Source organism: Triticum aestivum, chromosome 5D (assembly GCF_018294505.1).
Source record: "Triticum aestivum cultivar Chinese Spring chromosome 5D, IWGSC CS RefSeq v2.1, whole genome shotgun sequence".
NCBI lineage: Eukaryota > Viridiplantae > Streptophyta > Magnoliopsida > Poales > Poaceae > Triticum > Triticum aestivum.
Window position 1 is genome coordinate 327,554,716 of NC_057808.1, and position 20,885 is coordinate 327,575,600.

The window sequence follows — 20,885 nt, forward strand, 5'->3', positions numbered from 1 at the left end:
TGATGTCTAGGAGGTTCCTGGTTTGAATATTCTTGTATTTTTCAGAAGATTGGTCAAAGTTTGAGCCAAAACTGGTTTGACCAGATTTCAAACTTTTTGAGAAGGGACTTGGTGAGTTTTTGGCCTAGATGGCTTTGGGGAATCCAAACTAAGCTAAGATTTATTTTCTAGGATTTTTGTGCTAATAACATACCCTTGTTTTTAGGGTTTATGTGCTAATAACATTTTGAGCTAGTCTTGGGCCACCAATAATCTCAGAAAAAATATTACATGGTCCAAGATGCCCTTTTATGAACTCAGGTGATTTTTAAAGATTTTTAAGTTCCCAAGTTTGCCTTTGCAAAATTTTACTTGTTTAGGCAACAAAATCCAAATAAGAAGCAAAAGATCCATGTTGAAACACACCAAGTCTTTATCTTGCTTATATAGGTGATGGTCACAACACAAAAATGTGTGGATTCTGCAATTTAGTTGAAAATGGGGAAAACGCCTCAAAGGCCCAAACAACACTTTATGAAGCTTATAGTGTTGCTGGATTTGGCTACTCGTACTCCCTACAATATCTCATTTTTCTCATGGATGATTGTATCCATTGCTTCTACATTGCCTCATATACCCACCTTTGATTCGTTCTTGATTTGACCACACAGAAACCCCCTTGTCAAGAATTGCAATCCTGATTGTGATAAGAGTTGATTACTACTAATTATAATTTTGATATCATAATTTGGTTGTTCTTTATGATATTAATTGTTCCACGACATGCGTATGATCCCTATGATTATAATATACGAAGTGTAGTTGGTCAATGAAGCTAACACATTTCAGTTTCTAACAAATACGTATTGCTGTCCTTTTTTTGCAACAAAGTCCCGATATAACGAGTTGTCCAATACTTTTTCAGGCCCTAGTGGAGTCAACTTCTACTGACCACTCTCTTGATCATGAATCTGGCGTCAGGATGGTGGCTCTATTTGATCATGAGGAGGTTGGTTCTGATTCAGCTCAGGGAGCTGGTTCGCCTGCAATGCTGGATGCTTTAACAAGAATCACAGGCTGCTTTAACCATTCAAATTCCAAGGTACAGAACTAATTTCCTTCACCCAGCACCCAATCCACTGACTTTATTTCAGCTGGCTACTGGATTTGATTTTTCACATTACCTGATTTTATGTCACCATTTTCTTTCTGCTTATCTGCTAACCATTCATGGCACGACCTATAATATTCATTTATTTAAAAAAATTGTAACAGTTATTGCACACCCTTAATGGAATTCAATTTTAAGTTAATTTGTCCATAACTCTTCAATCCTAAAAAAGTACCTTCCCTGCTCAGGTATACACATTTCTTTTAGATTCAACTTCACTTTAAATGATTTATGCCAGATTGTGTGTAGTTTATTGCTCCAAGTTGAGTTCCATATTCTGACTATCTGCTTTCATTTTTTTTAGTTGCTAGAAAAGGCTATTCAAAGGAGTTTCCTTGTGTCTGCAGATATGGCTCATGCCTTGCACCCCAATTATATGGTAATAGTAGTATTTTTGGATCAGTTTATGGGTTCACAGGTATGCAGTAATATTCTAATAGAAAATGATTTATCTTTCCAGGAAAAGCACGAGGAGAACCACCAGCCAAAGTTGCATGGTGGACTTGTGATTAAGCACAATGCTAATCAACGATATGCTACAAATGCCGTGACAGCTTTTATTTTCCGAGAAATTGCTGAGAGGCACCAGTTACCTATCCAGGTTAGTACATGTAAAAAGGAGGAACCCCTATTACAATTGTGGATTAGCTTGTAGTAAACTAAATCAAGTTGCCATAACTGCCTTTCTCAACTTATACTTGATCTTGTGATTGCAACATATAAGAGTACTAACGACAAGATACCGCCTACTCTTATGTTGTTTTCACACCGACAACCGCAATATATATTTTATGATGAGTCTAATAAAATTAATTGGCATTGTAGATGCTGATATATTTCTCTATAAGCCTGGTCAAACTTAAAGAAGTGTGATTTGGGACAAAGCTATAATTTCAATTAATTTGGAACAATGGGAGTACTATCTAGTGGACCACGTGGAAAAAAGGAGGAATAATCAAATGTTTTCTACTTATTAGGAGAGCCAATTCGTATGAACGAGTTTGCCCAGTAAAGCATTGCTTTTGAGCTCCACCAAACATATACACTAGGCAGCTCCACCAAGATACATGTCGTTTTAGCTCCGCCAAACATATATCAGCAATTGTATTGTCTATGTTTTAAAACTTTAACCTAATTTACATAAAAATACTTTGATTTGTATATCAGAAGTACTTCTATCACATATGATTACACAAATAATTTCTGTAGCATATTATTAGAATAAGCAATAGTCAAAGATATTAGACTGCATCGACATCTAGAAAAACAAGTAAAAATACAACTTACTCCCTGTGTAAAGAAATATAAGAGCGTTTAAACGCTCCTATATTTCTTTACGGAGGGAGTATTAGATAAGCTCTTGGACTGGTGGGTGGTTCCAGATTATTAGCCAATCGCCGATCTTGGTACCTGATTACATCTTACTTTATTTCATCTATCAATGCTATGACTATTTTTGCAGGATTTTGTTGTTCGCAACGACATGGCTTGTGGGTCAACAATCGGGCCAATACTGGCTAGCGGTGTTGGTATTCGTACTGTGGATATCGGAGCGCCACAATTGTCCATGCACAGCATCAGGGAGATGTGCGCCGTTGACGACGTCAACTACTCATATGAACATCTCAAGGCATATTTTGAAGAATTCACTGAATTGGATAACAAAGTCAAAGTAGACTGCTGAGGTGTAGTAGACGACCATATAATTGGGTCAGCAGAACCTGTACTTCTACAATCACAACTACAATGCATAATAATTAGTAATGTCAGATTATGTATGTTAGTGAAGACGTGAATAAATGATGGAAAATATGCTTCTTTTTCTTTCTTGTTTGGAGAATGACTAGCATATTTATATGTTTACTCACGTTTTTCTAGCTCGAGAATATGCACCATTTCATTAATTTCTAAGTTAGACATCGCGCTTTGCACTACTTTTGGATTGGAGGGGATTTGAGAGAATTTTGACTTGTAAGGGATTAAATTCACTTCAATCCCTGCCAAAACCCCCTTCAAATACCTGTCAACCGAACACAGCCTTAGAGAGTACGCCAAAGGTGTGCCGTAGCCATAAATAGTTTTACAACACCCTTGTGCTGAAATGTGCGCATTTAGCACAGGACACACCCCACCAATACTCTAAACTATAACCATCTTCTCACAAACCTGTCTTAATTCCAATATGCCCACTCAGTAGAATGCCTGGGGTCGGCGAAGACTCGATTGTTTCTTTATTTCCAAAGGTGCCAAGGGATGAGAATCACCAATGAGCCGAAGCTCCTTTTGTCCTTTTATTGAAAATTCTTGAGAGCAGTAAGCCAGCATTTCTTGAACATGTCAATCGGTGTGGTGCAGATAACTAACATTGATCTAAAGTTCACTGAAAACCCTATGCCAAGTCTTGCTTGTTGGCACACTGATACGGGGCAAGCCGTAAAGGTGGTCCAATCTTCATGAATTGGAGATGTTTTGAGAAGAAACACAAGGATCAAGGGCAATCAAAGGGAAAATATAAGAGGAAAACACTCAAGGACAAGATCCATACCAATTACTCGTCAAAACCCAAGTCAATTTAAGAGGTGCGTCTTAGATCCAAAAACAACAAAGGAAATAAAGGTAAATAACAGGTAGTTGCCCAAATCTCTAGGAGTGATGGAGGTCTTGGTTGTAGTTGTCCTCAAATCTCAAGGATAGATAGAGGTCATGAAATCCATGGAGGAGGATTTGTGGTCTATGGGGACATATACACCCTATATGGAAAAAATTAGTAATTCAACAAAAAGTCAAAAATTCCTGAAAATATTTTTGAAATAAACTTGACCTTCTGCTGTACCCGTGAGAGAAAATCCACAGAAAAAATATCCCTTTGACTTCTTTTCAAAAAAGACAAAATTTTGGCTAAAATAGTGTGAATAGTGACCTATAATAGCAAATAATTTTTGTCTTTTTTGCTGTGAGGTCAACTTTTGTTTTTTTTTCGTGAAAATGTATATAGTAGTGCAAAAGTAAGTCAAGTGTTTTGTCAAAATAGTTCTGACCTATTTTGACTTTTTTAAAAAATATTAAAAAAAATCCCCATATAGGGTGCATATACAACCAGGAACCATTGGGTATTTCCCTGAAATCCATAGGGTTCTTCTTCCTTGGGAGGTCTTAATCCTCTAAGAGAAGATGGATTAGTAAAGCTCTCTCACAAGTTTTAGTTATGCTTTGCTAACCCTAGAAAATGGAGGAGGTTAAATCACCACAAAATCTAATCATGTTCTCGGACAGTCACTGACATGTTTATGTTTAGCCAAGTCTGAAAGACCTATGGTATTACAAAACATGCCTCATGTGAAAACTCGGATCGGAGTGAAGACCTTCTCCTTTATGAACATTTTTTGTTTCTTTTTTGAGGAATAAAACATGGACTCAGGTCATGCATCTTTCGATTCAACCTCGGTAACTACACCAACCAGGTGGGAGAGGAGCAGACCATCATATGTACTAGTATGATGTAAATTTGCTTTACATCATGTGACTTGAAAGAGGCAGACCGCTTCACAAGCTCACAGCACATAATTCTGGAACCTCAATGTTTGAGTATGTGATCCCGAGCATACAGGCGCTCGATATCTGTCCCGCTCGTTCCAGCTTTGCGATTCTGTCTATTGAATGCATCTGGCACGTCACGGGTCCACCAGGGACAGAGAAAATGTAGTATACACATCAATACGGGCCTATCTGGTGGGCCATCTTTCGCACGGACGTTTGTGCTCTCGCCCGGCAGAGCCGTGGCTCGAGATGTCGCCGGCGTCCTGATCCGTGGATCAGAATTCATGCTTTCCAGTTACGCCGGCAGCGGGTGCAGTTAATGCGGGTGCCGACAGCTATCTCCTACCTCCAGTCCTTGGATCTTGGATTCTTAAGAGCTGTGAAGCGGTCGAGATAACTCCTGTGACAAAGCGATCGATTGCCCGATCCGGCGAGTATGGAGTTCTTGATGCAGGTACGGATCTGCTCGCTCTCATTGCTTGTTCGCCATCTTCTAGATTTATGACTGTCAATAAATCTAATCAGTCTGCCCACAAAATGCGGAAGCAGCAGAACTCTGCTAGAGGTCAACGAGAACAACATCCCCACGAGTCCTCTTCAGTACCCTGTGAGGATGCCTCCGGCCGTTGCGTTGCCGACGCACAGATTTGTGCTGCTGAGGCTGCTCCAGTGGCAGGCAGTGGAGACAAGCGTCAGGGTTCAGAGAACTCCATAGAGCATGTTGACCCGAAAACTCCTGGCTGGATAAAAGGTACTCACAGTTGGATTGAACCAACTTATGTTTTGGTTAGATGTGCCAAAACAGGCTCGGAAGCCAGGAAGATGTAAAAATTGTGGCGTTGAAGAGGGCATCGTTGCCACAAATCGGCTGAGCTTAGACTGAAGAGTTGATCTGATTAATTACTTGTTATGTTGAGCTGCACCACATGAAAAAATTGAAGCTGTGTTGTACCTGAATACTTATAAGTTGTGTTCTTTCAGAATAAACTTAGCTTGTCTGTAAAACGCCTGGATGTCAATTTGCTGTGCTTTGTCTGAGGATCTCCACACTGAACTACTTCGTACTTACTGTCTGCTGTTTACGCCCGTTGCTGTAGGATTAAGAACTTTTCTGTGGATCCCCTGCCTGCATGAATTTCGAGACACAAGCTCGGGGTTGGTGCTTCATGAAATGTTCAGATATAAAACGCCGGACAAAGTTGCCAAGTCCTTCTGTGCGACCTTGAGATTCAAATTTTGATCAGTGGATCAATTTGGTTTCTTCATCAGTGGATCTGGAGAGACCAGCTCTGAAGACTGCTCGCTAGGCGGGGTGCTCTCGTTATACGTAAGTCTGACTTTAGTCTTGCCAGCTAACACCTCTACCTCTTTATCTTTAGACGCCCATGATTTGCACATCTCAGGCAGATGGAGCTTCAGAGGCGTCAGTGAATCAAGGGGCACAGTCTGAGCCAAGCGAGTCTAACTCTTCAGTGGTTTCATCGCTGTCAGATAATCAAGGGCCACGCCTGAGTTCGCTTCCACGTGTTAATGATGAGATAGTCTTGCTGATTGGCTGTCGTACATGCATTGTTATGTTAGGGCGTTGGGATTATGCTTGCATGCATGGATTTATTAAGGGAAAAGCGTTGTTGCCCACTCAGCGGCTGGTCCTACTGTAGCATGCAGAAAGTCATGCAAGCTCATGCATGCACAAATTAGACCGTGTAAACGCATAGGATGTTCACTGTTCATGCAAGGTGCCGGCGTTAGTCTAGAATCTGTGTCGATGCGGCTCAGATCGTCTGCCTCCTCCTGATCCACGTCGGGCATGCCTGACGGCGTAACAAGAGGTGCATCCGCCTAGTGGGCCATGGGCTGTAATAAAAAATCAAGTACTTAAATTGGAGCTAGACCCATACATCCGGCGGTGTGCATCACGAGAGAACCATGCGGTACAGATAACAGGATCGCTCGGGATCACAATAGTACTTTCGTTTCTTCCAGCCTCTGTGAAGAAATACCCATCATGCTGAAGTTGGTGAGCAACTGAAATCGGCACGAGGAGCATAAGTTCAGGGGTGAATTACATAAAGGCAATTCTAGCCTCCAGGAGATCCATAATGTACAGCTGCTAATGAGCATAAGTTCTTGTAGAATCGGTACAGAAACAGGATAAGTAGTATTCGATGTGAGCCTCTCCATTGTATATTTCTTCATATATCTGAACAAAATACAAGTGGCAAAATTTCCAGTTGTACAGGTAGGGGCAAAAGGTTACCCATATTTTGAACAACTGTGTATGCCCAATGTTGTCTACACAAAATACTACTCGTACTTAGCAGCAGCAGCAGTAATCGGCACAATATAAGTGCAAGAAAGAACAGAACATATACCAGGGATACCTACACTTACTCCGCCAACTCATAGTTACTTCTTATATACCGCTTCATATCGCTGCGGTATGCCTCACCCCCACGTGCTTTGGTCGCATGAGAATTAGTTTACCACCGCCAATCGCTTGAATATGTTGATCGCCTGTCAAAATTTTCTTGCACTGAACTTCAGGGGATGCCCTTGAAAATGTAGGCGCAAACGCCCGTGTCTCGACTATGAATGATCAGGGACGAACAAACTATGCATGCTGCAGCTGGCAGGAAAGCAGAGGGCCTATATCCTCTGCTGGCACAGCTTGTCAAAGAATCATCGATTGGGCTGGGTTACTTGTTCATTGTTCACTATGTTTCTCACATATACAGCCAGGCAAGGGGTTTGCAAAGAAAGACTCCTCCAGCTTCGGAAACTCTCCAGGCTCCCTGAAATATGGAGCTCCTGTTCTATCTTTGTGCAACCTTTTCACTTCTGAACTGAATTCCTCCCAAGGGATCCTTCCTTCATCAAATTCATCTACCAGGTTCACAAAATCCATCCTGCAGGAGAACTTTCACATTCAGAAAGAAAAAGGAAAGCACAAAAAGTACTTGTCATATGCAACACATAAAATTGAGTTATTGCCTGTTGGGTCATTGGGTGTAGAAGGAAAATGAACATATGCACATAGTACTTCTAACAAGGGAAAGGTGTTACCTATCTGGGTTAATCGTCTTCCTGAAGTCCTCGAAACGCCTATGGCCTTGCACAGCTTTAGCCATATTTCCATCGTATGTGTACATGAAGACATCACTTTGGAGAGCTACAATATAGTCAAGACCAGCAAGCATGTTTTGATGATTTTTGAAGGGCTCAAGTTCCTCTTCTGTGGCAAGGGTAGAATGAGAATAGATATAAGGAAAATCGTCCAGCAGCGCTTGCATGCTTCCATTGCCAAAGGCTTCTCCTGCAACTAAGTAAATTCTGGTGTTCCGCGTGAAACCCAATCCTTTCAACAGGAGTGAAGTTTCCCGTGGAGTCAAAGGACAGCCACCAATACTTCTTCTCTCGGTTCCGTTAATGTCTTTCTCTTTCCAATGACTGACCTCATAACGCATCTTACGTAACTCCTCTTCCTCATCCGATGTCAAGCCATGGCTGCAACCAGTAAAAGCTAGCATATCCTTCTCATACCTGCAAAACATAGTATACTAATTTGTCATACAAACCCTCCTCATGTTTCAAGTAAATAAGAGTACAACTAACAATGCAAATGTTATCCCATCTTATTGTTATAGATGTTGGTAAGTATACAGAGTGAGAAAAAAATATAGGGCAGCAGAAGCATCCTGAGATGAATTTTAGGAGCATAGAGCTTGCCTTAGATGAAGAGCAAGATATGGGCTTCCATCCTGGCGCATCCTAGAAACTAAGGTAGCACCAAGATCTTCAATCGTATGAGAATACTTCAAAGATCTGTAGTTAACTCGGCATCTTAGTTTCTGAATATAACTAGGAAGGTCGTTATTTGCTAGGCGAGAATCTGTATGTGTAAAGTAAATGACTCTGTGTTTCTTCAAGAGAGGGAGTATTTCATCTCTGTAATAATTCACCTGCCAAGATAAAATACTTAGTGAGTTTTTCCACCATATATCGATGTAAAACTATATAGGTTTAAAAAAATGTCTAGGTTTAACCTTTGACCAGGATATCGGAGCTTTGGCCAGAGGCTCTATATGCTTGTATGCAGGAGGTAGTGTTTCAACAATATCAATGTCTTCTTTCAGTGACTCAATGAAGTGTCTCCAATTGAAAAGATCCTTAAATTCACTAAAAATTGGAGGAAGGGATATATGAGTGCATTGATTAACAAGCTATAGGGGATTAGGAAGGAAGAGTTGAGGTCAAAGGGGCCAACCTGTCATCTGCCCAGTAGGATGTATGATCAAGTGAAGGTAGAACCAGTGTTGCCTTCAAAATCTTAGCAACAGCAACCATGTCACATATCTGAGATGTAAAATAGAATCAGATACCATGGCAAATAATACTAATGGCTGCACAAAAATGATTATAAAGGATAGTAATCACACCCCAAATCGCATTTGATTCAGACCTCCATTTGCGTTTATGAGAATGTAGCCATTACTGCGAGAATCTTGCTCTACAAATTAAGAACATGCAACCATATCATGGTAACAAATGAATAGAAGGAAGATACAAATAAATCATGTTTGTGACATATGAACCAACTTACTTTTATGAGAGTTTGAAACAATGCATTGTCTGAAATTTTCACTGCTTGGCTGGGACCAGATACCAGAGGCCTATATGAAGCACAAACAAGAAGGGAAAAAAAAGTTAATTCCACTAATTAGTGTATCGAACAAAGGAACAGGTTTAGCAGCGATATATTACTAGCCTCAGCCACACTGCTTTGTCTTTCAGCAATGCTAGATTCCACTGTCATCAACATCCTGTCACTCTCTTTCCCTCCCATGTATCCAAAGTGGTTAACTTGATGCCCTTTATCACTGGAGAAGGAGGCAGAGAGATCCTAGAAACATGTACAAAAGATAACAATTTAGATTTTAGTAACAAAGCTTTTCTTTCATAAATAACTAAATATTATGATTGGACGCGGAGTTTTGGCTCCCAAGCTCATCTGCACCCACACTCAGAAAAAAATCAAAACAAATACTAGAAAAATTCAAAAAATTCCAAATTCTTTTTGGGTGGTAGATAATTTGACGCGTGAGGTCCGCTCTAAATTTCAACTCATTTGAGCATCTGAGCAGCTCTCGGCAAAAAAGACAAAATTGGGGTCTGTAAAAATGTTTACTGTTCACGCACTGTTCTGACCCGATTTGTCTTTTTTGCCGAGAGCTAATCAGATGTCCAAATAAGTTGAAATTTGGAGCGGACCTCACGCGACAAATTATCTATCACACAAAAAAAGTTGGAATTTTTTGAATTTTTCTAGTATTTATTTTGATTTTTTTCTGAGCGGGAGCAGATGAGCCTGGGCACCGAATTGGATATCCGCGTAGAGTTGTAGATCAAATCAATAACCCGGGATAACAGAGAGTTATGTCCATTAATATAAACTTCATGCGATGTTGAAACAATCAAATAAGCTCATCATATGCATAACTATAACTATGCCCAGCTAATACTATGATGCAGATTTTGAGCTGCAGTGAAGCCAAGTAAGTGTACAATCCATACTTTCAATTTGTGCACATATTGAATTTTTCATCAGCTTGCAACATCTCAGGTACTATTAATACGAATGTAATCAAGACTAGGTGACGAATTGCCAACTTTTAGCATAAAGGTGGACATTTGGTTTATTAGATCAGCTGTATAACATTTTTCTATGAACAATAAAGGAGTTATCTCTCCATCTAGTTCTGGTTGGTTGGAGACTTGGATGAGAAGATTATTAGTGTTATGAAACCTGATGCAATATTCAACTCGATATTGCTTGATTCTACCAATTAAAAATATTGCCCAGTTGTGGCTGTGCGCAATTTCATGCTATTAGCATTAGTTTCAATGCTATTTTTATATACTGGCAAATGGAATATTTAAATGTAGTGACACCTTAATCATCCATGCAGTATAGATATTATGTATAACAAGTTAGCAGCTAATTTTGTCGAGACGTCTACCTTGGATAGGGACACTAAAAGGCACCTTATCAAACTAGTTTTCCTAAAATCTGCATCTCCAAAGCACTCACTATATAGAACAAGGGCTATTTGTTAGAAGGAAACGTTGAAGTCAGACGATTTTATTTTCACCAATGAAGTCCTGAATTAAAGATGACTATTGATCTGAATAAGCCCCACTGTGAATACCTACTAATACAATATATTCCAAGGAAGAAGACGGTAAGGCATACTTCCAAAGTTCTTATGAACATAATGAATATTCTGCCCAACTTGGATAGACCACAAGATCATAAAGTCTATAACAGCCAACTGCCAACAGCTACAAACACCAAAGTAACAAGCGCTTTAATAGTAAACCAACTGGAAAGGGACTCACAAACCTACAACAAATGAGGAAACGTCCTAAAAATGCTAAGCTTCTGCCAAAAGATCCTTGCTTAAGAAGTTCCAAATAGAGCTACAAAGCCTAGAACATATTGATTGCATGAAGCGACCAGTTTTCATGCAACACTTAAGCTGAAGAAAGATGGCCGGACATTAAACACCAACTGTCCAACAGAATACAATAAACCCAGCCTAGCAGCTTTCAAGCAGACCAATTGCATAAGCATCACATTACATTATGCTAAAACATGCCCAGATTCTTACTACTTTTAACAATGAGAATCAGATTCCGTCAGATTTCTTTTTCAATTCTTGTTTGACTTGTCCAGAACAACAACAAAAATGGTAGAGAACTGGGCAAAATTGCATGTTAAAGTTTAGAATGCCAATGATTGACCATGAAAAAAATGGTTATTATGAAAGAGTGGCCGGTGAATCTAGACAGTTAACAACTTAACATGATTTCCGTTACTCTAGCTAGTCCTCATAACATCCCAGTTAGTATTCAACATCATTACTACAAGACGGGAAAAGTTAGTACATTTGTAACTCTTCATAAAAAATGTGTTCGTGATAAGAACTAAGTACTTGTAAGGATAAATACATTTTCAGTGCAAAAGAAGAGAACAAAAGCAGAGTTGTTCGAACACCAGGTCCGTTGATTGATCCCACGGAAGGAACATGCCCGAGTGGCAGCCGGAAGTCTAAACTAGAATGCAATTTGAAGCTTCCATACATACCTGCAAATCATCGCCAGCTGGTAGCGCTGACCGGCCGCCGGCCCAGATCTTGACGACGCCGAGAAGCAGGCAAACGCCGCAGAAGGCGAAGAAGAGCAGGTTGCCGAGCTTCCGCCTCTCCCGGATCCCCAGCCCCAGCACGACGTAGCCGGCGCCCCCGCCGGCGCCCGGGCGCTTGAAGAGGCGGAACCGGAGCTGCTGGTGGTGGTGGAGGCCGCCGGGGGAGGCCTCCGCCGCGTCCTTGGGCGGGCTGCCCAGTCCGTCGGTCCGCGGCGAGCGCGGGGAGCCGCTGATCTGGAGCTCGATCTCGCCGCCGGGGCAGCGCTTGAAGGAGTTGGCGCGGCGGGTCATGTACCCGCCTCCGGCGACGCGGGGGCTGTGCAGGCGCGGGAGGTGGTCACCGGCACCGGCACCGGCACCTCCACCTCCGCCGCCCGCGGCCCCGGAGGCCCCGCCGCCGTGCTTGGGTTGGTAGCCCATGTGGCGCGGGGAGCTCGAGCAGTCCAACTCCCGGTCCGAGTACCTCGGCCTGGACGAACTAGTGGCGCTGGGTTCCGAGTGGTGCCCCGGCTGGTCGTCCCGGTACCATGATATGATGTGACGGCTAAATGAGGGGAGGCACCATTAATGGAGCTCGGTTGGGGAGTGAATGGGGCAGTGAGGTCGGGGAGGAGGACGCGTGAGGGCGACGGCGACGACGTGAGGCGCGTAGCGTAGTGGGATACGCACGGGAACGGAAACGGTCAGGGCGGAGCGCGCTAATTACGGCCCTGCCATTGCCATGCCATTTGGAGGCGCCGCCGACGCCGCCGCGCCAGGGATTTGATTTTGATTTTTTCTTTGTTTTTCCGACGTAGTACTACTAATAAAGGCCGTTATTGTCCGAAGGGAGAAAAGGGCGCCGGTTGCGTCGACGCTGTCACGTGCGCGGCGCGTGCTTTGGCCGGTACGCTGCATCCATCTTGCACGTGAGACGAAACGAAACCAGGGGGAAGGAGGCGTTTACTTTGGACTTTGGGGCTGTCTCTAGTCTCTAGTCTCTACTGGTTGACGCGCAAAGTGGTTCACGTGGGTCTTGGTTTTCCACATACACTTTTGCCGCTTATGGTATCAAGCTCACGATCAGGAGCCATCGTTGATCAAATAGTTCTTCGTTTACTACCACTTGTCAAGTTGGGGGTGTTGTTTTTTGCTCAACATGCAAAGGTTTCTAGTTTCGGGGGAATGTACCCTTGTCACCTCGTGCTCCCCTCGGAACAAGAAGAATGTACCGCCAATGGGGCTGTGAAGATCTCTATGCATTCCAATTCCAAGCAGTGGTCTATTTATTTTAGGGCATCTTCAACACGGACTCCTAAAACAGACATGATATCTGTTCGCAGATACGGGACGCAGCGTGGCTGATGCTCTTAGCTGGTGCGCCACTTTCATGCCAGCACTAGTGAGAGGTCACATCCGTTCTGGGCCGGCATGAGTGCGGCGCTGACGCTCTGGAGCGGCATGAATGTGCAGCAACCGCTTCGAGCGTGAGAAAGTTTTGGGTGGGACCAGAGTGTTAGACGTGTGTGTGGTAGTGGTCCAGACGCCTGCAAAGCACTCCCCCCTCCTCGGTTTGCTACCGGTTTGCGGAAGAACGAATGTCCAGATCTGTCCACTTGATCTGGACGGATGCGGACGGTTTGAGGGCCAGCGTTGGAGATGCCCTTACATGCAGAAGATATATGCATGTTAGTTATGTTCCATAACTTCAGTTTTTTTATTCCAAATGCTCGCATGGGTTTCATTTTATTACCAAAACTTTGTTCTCTCTTTTAGATGAATGTTTTTTTTGGAATGGCTTGGTTCCGAGGTAACAAATGAAGAGATAAGATATCGGGCTTCTTTCCGAGGTCAAACGCTAAGTCGAACTGGCAATAAGGAATTATTTCATTTCTTGCAAGTTCTATCATTCAAGCCCCTGGTTAACAATTATTTGATTGGTTACCTTATGTAATGTCTAGTTCACGGAATAATGTATTACAGAACAACATTGAGACTACAAGCTTTCTTAGACGGGACAAATGGCCAAGGTGCGCATAGTACTACCTTTCCTCATAAAAAATTTGAAAACAAAATCCATATATGAAATGGTTGGGATATCAAGCTGAATAGATCAACTGGTTTGTGTTATTTGGTCATATTCCATTAGATTACCGTTATGATGATTTGGTAGTTCTGAACTTCACGTTTCTTGAAAGCTAGTAAAGTAATCTCATTTTGAAAACCTCATACGCGATTACTGAAGGGCCTGTAGCGATCGAGAGAGGAAAAAAATAAGAGCAATGTTGACCAGTCATTGTCAGCTGAACTAGACGCGCTTGCAAATATGGAATTTTCATAAGTCGTCTTATGTCAAAAGTCTGGTGAACACAAATCTAATGATAACCCCTGTGCTCAAAGCATTATAGATTTGATGTCAAGGTATGCTTTAGAAAATATGGACCTACATAACATTGATTCCACCAGAACTTTGGTAATAATTTCCAGTTGTTATGTGCTCAGCGAAGGTATCCATCTCTGCGTGTTGCCTACATTGAAGAGAAGGGAAATATATCAGGAAACAGAATTCATACAACTTATTCCTCAGGCTTAGAAAGCAAAAAAATAATTTAGACCAGGTAATGATCTTAGCTTAAGCTTAAAGTGGAAAATCTTGTAACTTATGTCCAATTCTATGAATATTTTCCTCTGACCCCCTTCTCTATTTTGTTAATGCAACTATATCACATTAAATATAATGTGTTATTATGATTGATTCACTTGGTTGTGACAACTTACGAATTGTTTCATGTCGAATTCTTAAAATGCTTGTACTTTTAATTGTTTATATAGGAGATTTGCAATATAAATCTGCTTGACCCGCCCATAATTAGAGAAGAGAAGCCATTAATATGAATCAAAGTATATACCCGGGGAGTGGTCTTAAAACCTTGCAATCGTATATACCCGGGGAGTGGTCTTAAAACCATTAATATGAATCAAGTAATGAATTAGACATCTTCTATAGTTTAGGTTCTCTCTATAAACTCTATGTTCATTTACATACGGTACCATCAAGAACATTATCTGCAAGAAGCTTACCGAATGAGAATATCCTTGAAGAGTTTGTTAAGCATCCTAGGTGAAAGGATCGATATAGTTGACTAGAGGGGGGGGGGTTGAATAGGCAACTAACAATTTTTAGCTTTTCTTTACCAATTTAAACTTTGCATCAAAGAAGGTTGTCTAGATATGCAACTAGGTGAGCAACCTATATGATGCAACAACAACAAGCACACATGCAAGCAAGAGATATAACACAAATAAGCTTGCACAAGTAAAGGCACGAGATAACCAAGAGTGGAGCAGGTGAAGACGAGGATGTGTTACCGAAGTTCCTTCCCTTTGAGGGGAAGTACGTCTCCGTTGGAGCGGTGTGGAGGCACAATGCTCCCCAAGAAGCCACTAGGGCCACCGTATTCTCCTCACGCCCTCACACAATGCGAGATGCCGTGATTCCACTATTGGTGCCCTTGGAGGCGGCGACCGAACCTTTACAAACAAGGTTGGGGCAATCTCCACAACTTAATTGGAGGCTCCCAACAACACCACGAAGCTTCACCACAATGGACTATGGCTCCGCGGTGACCTCAACCGTCTAGGGTGCTCAAACACCCAAGAGTAACAAGATCCACAAGGGATTAGTGGGGGGAATCAAATTTCTCTTGGTGGAAGTGTAGATCGGGGCCTTCTCAACCAATCCCTAGAGAATCAACAAGTTTGATTGGCTAGGGAGAGAGATCGGGCGAAAATGGAGCTTGGAGCAACAATGGAGCTTGGAGGTGGAAGAGGTAGTCAACTAGAGGAAGAAGACACACCTTATATAGTGGAAGAACAAATCCAACCGTTATCCACCAACTCAGCCTGCGCAACGCGGTACTACCGTACCTGAGGCACGGTACTACCGCAGGGGGACGCGGTACTACCGTAGGGCCCCGCGGTACTACCGCCCACGCAGCAGAGACCAGAACAGCCCAAAATGCACTAAAGCAGAGGGCGGTAGTACAGCTGGCGCAGTACTACCGCGCCCCCTTGCGGTACTACCGCAAGACAAGGGCTGTCCAGATATGGGAAGGCACGGATATAAAAAATTACATCCGTGGCTACTTCCGCAGAGTTGGAGTCGATGCAAAAACCCGACGCGGTAGTACCGTAAGCCAGCAGCGGTACTATCGCGTGAGGCACGGATGTAAAAAATTACATCCGCCCCTTACTGCCGCGTACTTGCGGAACTAAGCCAGATACCACGGTACTACCGCGCCCTGTGCGCGATACGACCGTGCCCTATGCGCGGTACTACTGTGATGGGTGCCACCCACTAGGGAGAGGGTGACAACATCTGGACTACGGCCACAGTACTACCGCTTTACTAGAAGCGGTACTACCGCGCCAGCGGGCGGTACTACCGCAAGGGCCTGCGGTACTACCGCTCTAAGTAGCAGTACTACCGCACGCCCTAGTTCAGCAAGCACGAGCAATATTTGCATAGACAAGGAAAACATAGGATGCTCCAAAGGCTAGAAGAAAAGGAGGTGCAAAGGAAGATGTGTACGTGATGAATCCACCCAACCTTTCCAACGCGGACCCCCTCTTAATAGTACGGCTTCCCTACGACTCAATACCACCGAAAAGAAACGTAGAGAAACGTCGTCTTCCATAGCCTTCGAGGGGAACCCAATCATCTTGTGCCTAGTCAATATATATCTGAAATATTCGATGCACATGATTAGTCCGCAAAAGTATTGTTATCAATCACCAAAACCAATTAAGGGATAAAAATGCCCTTACAATCTCCCCCTTTTTGGTGGATTGATGACAACATGGGATTTGCACAAGGGTATAACGCAAAGAGCAAGGGCAAACCCCAAGTCTCTAAAATATAGACGGGCTCCCCCTAGATGTGTGCTATCTCGATAAGTGCTTTGGATTGCACGGCACACATAATAGGATCAACACTCCCCCTATATTTTATAGACATGGCATATCTTGCAATAAGGCTAAAACTAAGCAAGATAGAAAAGAGCATAATGTAATAAGCACACGATAGAATAAGCTCACTACGGTACGATAGAGTGCATATGTCTTACACCATATGATAGAAGGTCTCACAAGCACAAACCAAAGCAAACCAAAGCAAACGAAATAAACGAAGTTCAACTGACCCAAACACGACACAACTCGCAAATCCTACACTCTCCCCCCTTTGGCATCGAGACGCCAAAAAGGCAGAGAGGACACCTACAACAATAGTAGTGGCTCAAGCTGAGTAGTCACTCGCACGCTCCCCGTCAGACTCTGCAGCTGGGACGGACTCCTCCTCAGACTCGGTCCACTGATAACCCTGCTTGGCGATCCATTCTGCCTCTGGGGTGATGTGCTCATCTGACCCGCTGGATATGTTCTCGCCAAAGGTCCTGAAAATCCGCTTGTCGCGGCGGCGAGTCTCCTTGGAAGCCACATGGGTCTTGTACTGCCCCTTTGCCTGCATACAGAACAAAACCTTCATCTTGTTCTTCAGTCGCTTAGCCCAAGATGGCTCAGAGGTGGGAGGGATGTAACCCTCAGAGCTGTCCTCGTCTGCTGCCTCCTCCTCATCCTCATCTGCATCCACGTCCATGGCAGCCGCGACATCAGCACGAGAGGTAGTGTTGGCCCACTGAGTCTTGACACGGAGGTTGATGGGCTCATGCCGGATCCAACTAGGGGCCTCAAACTCATCCTGAGGGTAGAGCTTCTCCCAAGTTGCCGAGATCAACTGAAACAGATAAGGTCCATAGATGGGGACCTTGCGGTTGTAGACCACAAACCGAAGCTCATGCCACATGATATGTGAGACATCAAGTGGTAGTGTCTGAGAGTTGCGAGCGTCTTCACACAGGAGCATCATATCCACAAGATAGGCATGCACCTTGTCCTTGTCCCCAATGCGTGGGAAGAGAGTGTTGCGGAAGATCCGGTGCATGATGTCAAGAAAAGAGTTGAGTACCCAAGTTGACTTGCCATTGGAGAGCTTCTTCTCCACATAGAAGGGCAGAAGCCTGTTCTTGTTGGCAGACTCGGAATTGGCATGAGGGCGAACACTTTGGGGTGTGGCGAGCCCCTCATCCGGAACCCAAGCAAAGTCATGAATTCCTTCCAAGTAGCAGTCAGCTGCCGACCATTGGTCATCCAAGTCATGGTCCTTTCCTCATTGGGATGAAAATGCACTGAGGCAAAGAACTGAGCAAGGATCTCATGATCATAGTCTTTGTGGAATGAGATGATATGCTCAATGCCAAATTGCTCCACTAGGTCTAAAGCCTCACCAAAGTAGTCCCGGTGCTTCTCTTGCTTCATGTGATGCATGTTGATCCACTTCACCTCCACATAGGTGTTTTGCTTGGCCTTGATGACATCTAGATAAATGAGATTCTGCTGCTTGGTCCAAAATAGCTCATTCCCTCGAAAGTTGGCACGAGGGTTTCCATATGGATTGATCTTCCTCCGAGAGATGAACTCAGCAAGCGGCATCTCATCCATACTCATGGTGGGTTCCTTCTCTTTGGTGGCGGTGGTCTTGGTTCTGCGTTGGGGGGCATTGGAGCCCTCTGCTGCCTCTGGGTTGCGCATACGCTTGGATCCCGTGTCATGGCTTGGATTGGAGCGGCGAGCCGGAGCACCTGAGCCACCACCTAAAACACACACCACAAAACAAACACGCACGAAACGCGAAAAGGATCAATGCGAAGACCACAACAAAGCAGGTGAAATAAGTAGACATAGCACGTGAGAAGTGCCACAAGAGGGATTTGAGACAACGGTAGTATCGTGTGTTGCGCCACGTGCGGTAGTACAGCTCCAAGGAGCGGTAGTACCAGAGAGGCGATAGTACCGCACCAGTAGGGTGGTAGTATCGGTTGCAGATCCGAAACAGCCACGGAGATCTGAGCACAACCGTGGCAACACGCGGTACTAAGGTCGATCAAATCCATCACGGGACAACTTTAGCAAGTACCATCACTACACAAAACTACTCTCCTACATCCTACTCTTGCAAAGATTTGGCCTAAAATCTCAAGAACAACTTGCATCTCCCCAAAACCTAAAAACAACAAGACGAACAAGAAAAAGGGAGGGATTGGGGGAGAAACCTTGTTTCATGGCAAGAGGGAGTGGTGGGGAACGATCCCACCGGTCGGAATCCGAGGAGAGCGGCCGGAGACGGAGATCCGGCGAGGACCTCCGGCGCCGTTCTTGAGCGAGAGAGAGAGACGGAGTGGGGAGAGAGACGAATGGGTATGGGGGAGTCAGAACTCCCCCTGCCTGTGTTTAACCCCCCACGCGCCCTCGACCGCACGGTAGTACCGCACGTCATCGCGGTAGTACCGCCCCGGGCGGAAGTACCGCACCGTGGCTTTAGTACCGCTCCCCCAGGCGGCAGTAAAAAATTACTGCCGCGCTGGGTGCGGAAGTACCGTGCCCTCCTCACGCGGTAGTACCGCACGGGCGGAAGTACCGCACCGAGGCCGTAGTACCGCTCCCCCAGGCGGCAGTAAAAAATTACTGCCGCGCTGGGTGCGGAAGTACCGCGCGCTCCCCACGCGGTAGTACCGTGGCAGGCCGCGGTAGTACCGTGAGCTCAAGAAAAAACAGTTTCAACCAAACGAGAGAACACCGAAGCACGGAACCTTCAAGCGAAAGACCACACCAAAGAGCTAACACAATGGACACCACAAGCACAAGCTCAGCACGAAGGAAGAGAGGCAAGAGACAACAAAGACAAAAAACGAGACACAATCTCTCCAAAGAGAGGGCGGTGGCCGAAGCCACCTATGTTTGAGTCAATTGGTATGGCACCGCGAAGAATTATCCTTGGGCCCATGACCAAAACTCGTCTTTGAAGCACAAGTACCATAAAAAATGGCTAATGTGAAAGAGTTGATCACTTTATGCATAATGGGGGGAGGGAGAGTTCATTGAGAGAACAACACTCCCCCTATGTCCATGCCTACACCTAGATTAGACAACAAGTTGAGTGAGGTGGGGTGTGCAAGGGTTCAAGCAATATTGCTCGAATCAATGATATTTAGCTCATGCCTTAACTTGCGAAATCTTGCTTCATCCAAAGGCTTCGTGAAAATATCTGCAAGGTTATCATGGGTGTTGACGTAGTTGAGCTTGATCTCCCCTCGCCTAATGTGATCCCGGATGAAGTGATACCGAATCTCAATATGCTTCATCTTGAAGTGTTGCACCGAGTTGAGAGAAATCTTGATGGCACTTTCATTGTCACACCAAAGAGGCACTTTGTCACAAATGACACCGTAATCCTTTAAAGTTTGCCTCATCCACAAGGGTTGTGCACAACAACTATCGGCCGCCACATACTCCGCTTCGGCGGACGAGAGAGACACACAACTTTGCTTCTTGGAGGACCAACTCACCAAAGAGCAACCAAGAAATTGGCACCCTCCGGAAGTGGACTTCCTATCCACTTTGTCTCCCGTCCAATCGGAGTCCGAATATCCTACAAGCTTGAAGTTTGCTCCCCTTGGGTACCATAAGCCAAAGTTTGGGGTATGAGCCAAATATCGAATGATTCGCTTGACCGCCACAAAGTGGCTTTCCGTAGGTGCGGCTTGAAACCGTGCACAAATTCCCACACTCAACATGATATCCGGTCTAGATGCACAAAGGTAAAGCAAGGAGCCAATCATGGAGCGATATACCTTTTGATCCACCGCTTTACCATTGGGATCAATGTCAAGTTGGCACTTGGTGGGCATTGGAGTGGAAGCCGGCTTGACATCACTTAGCTTGAATCTCTTGAGCATGTCTTGAGTATATTTGGCTTGGTTGATGAAGGTTCCTTCTCTTCTTTGCTTCACTTCGAACCCGAGAAAGAACTTCAACTCTCCCACGGAAGACATCTTGAACTTTGAGGTCATGAGAGCGGCAAATTCCTCATTGAAAGCTTTGTTAGGGGAACCAAAG

At 44.2% G+C, this 20,885-nt stretch overlaps 3 protein-coding genes across 6 annotated transcripts in view; 2 read left to right on the top strand and 1 right to left on the bottom strand.

Annotated features, from left to right (window-relative positions):
* LOC123121505 (probable aspartyl aminopeptidase) overlaps nt 1–2,979 on the top strand; it is a 7,660-nt gene extending 4,681 nt beyond the window's left edge. Inside the window, exons 8-11 of the mRNA XM_044541506.1 lie at nt 905–1,081; nt 1,455–1,529; nt 1,611–1,751; nt 2,613–2,979. Of these exons, the coding sequence (XP_044397441.1) occupies nt 905–1,081; nt 1,455–1,529; nt 1,611–1,751; nt 2,613–2,834 (615 nt within the window). The 3' untranslated portion in view covers nt 2,835–2,979. The remainder of the gene's footprint in view (nt 1–904; nt 1,082–1,454; nt 1,530–1,610; nt 1,752–2,612) is intronic.
* A 1,904-nt stretch (nt 2,980–4,883) lies between these two features.
* Nucleotides 4,884–6,699, top strand: LOC123121506 (uncharacterized). Of its 4 annotated transcripts, XR_006459767.1 has the most exons (4): nt 4,884–5,141; nt 5,237–5,438; nt 5,785–6,014; nt 6,091–6,699. XR_006459767.1 is itself a non-coding variant. In XM_044541507.1 (3 exons), the coding sequence occupies exons 1-3, from the start codon at nt 5,124–5,126 to the stop codon at nt 5,925–5,927; spliced, it is 387 nt and encodes a 128-aa protein (XP_044397442.1). In that variant the 5' UTR covers nt 4,884–5,123; the 3' UTR covers nt 5,928–6,699. The 4 variants fall into 4 exon arrangements, 3 of the variants coding, with proteins under 3 accessions (XP_044397442.1, XP_044397444.1, XP_044397445.1); XM_044541507.1 differs by having other exon boundaries at nt 5,213–5,438; nt 5,785–6,699; XM_044541509.1 differs by having other exon boundaries at nt 5,785–6,699.
* Nucleotides 6,700–6,846: 147 nt separating this feature from the next.
* On the bottom strand, nt 6,847–12,552 carry LOC123121504 (O-fucosyltransferase 35). The gene is made up of 9 exons (XM_044541505.1): nt 11,835–12,552; nt 9,456–9,590; nt 9,291–9,360; nt 9,127–9,197; nt 8,955–9,043; nt 8,734–8,866; nt 8,417–8,649; nt 7,754–8,230; nt 6,847–7,596 (listed from the first exon to the last, which is right to left on the bottom strand). The coding sequence occupies exons 1-9, from the start codon at nt 12,312–12,314 to the stop codon at nt 7,395–7,397; spliced, it is 1,890 nt and encodes a 629-aa protein (XP_044397440.1). The 5' UTR covers nt 12,315–12,552; the 3' UTR covers nt 6,847–7,394.
* Between the last annotated feature and the right edge of the window lie 8,333 nt (nt 12,553–20,885).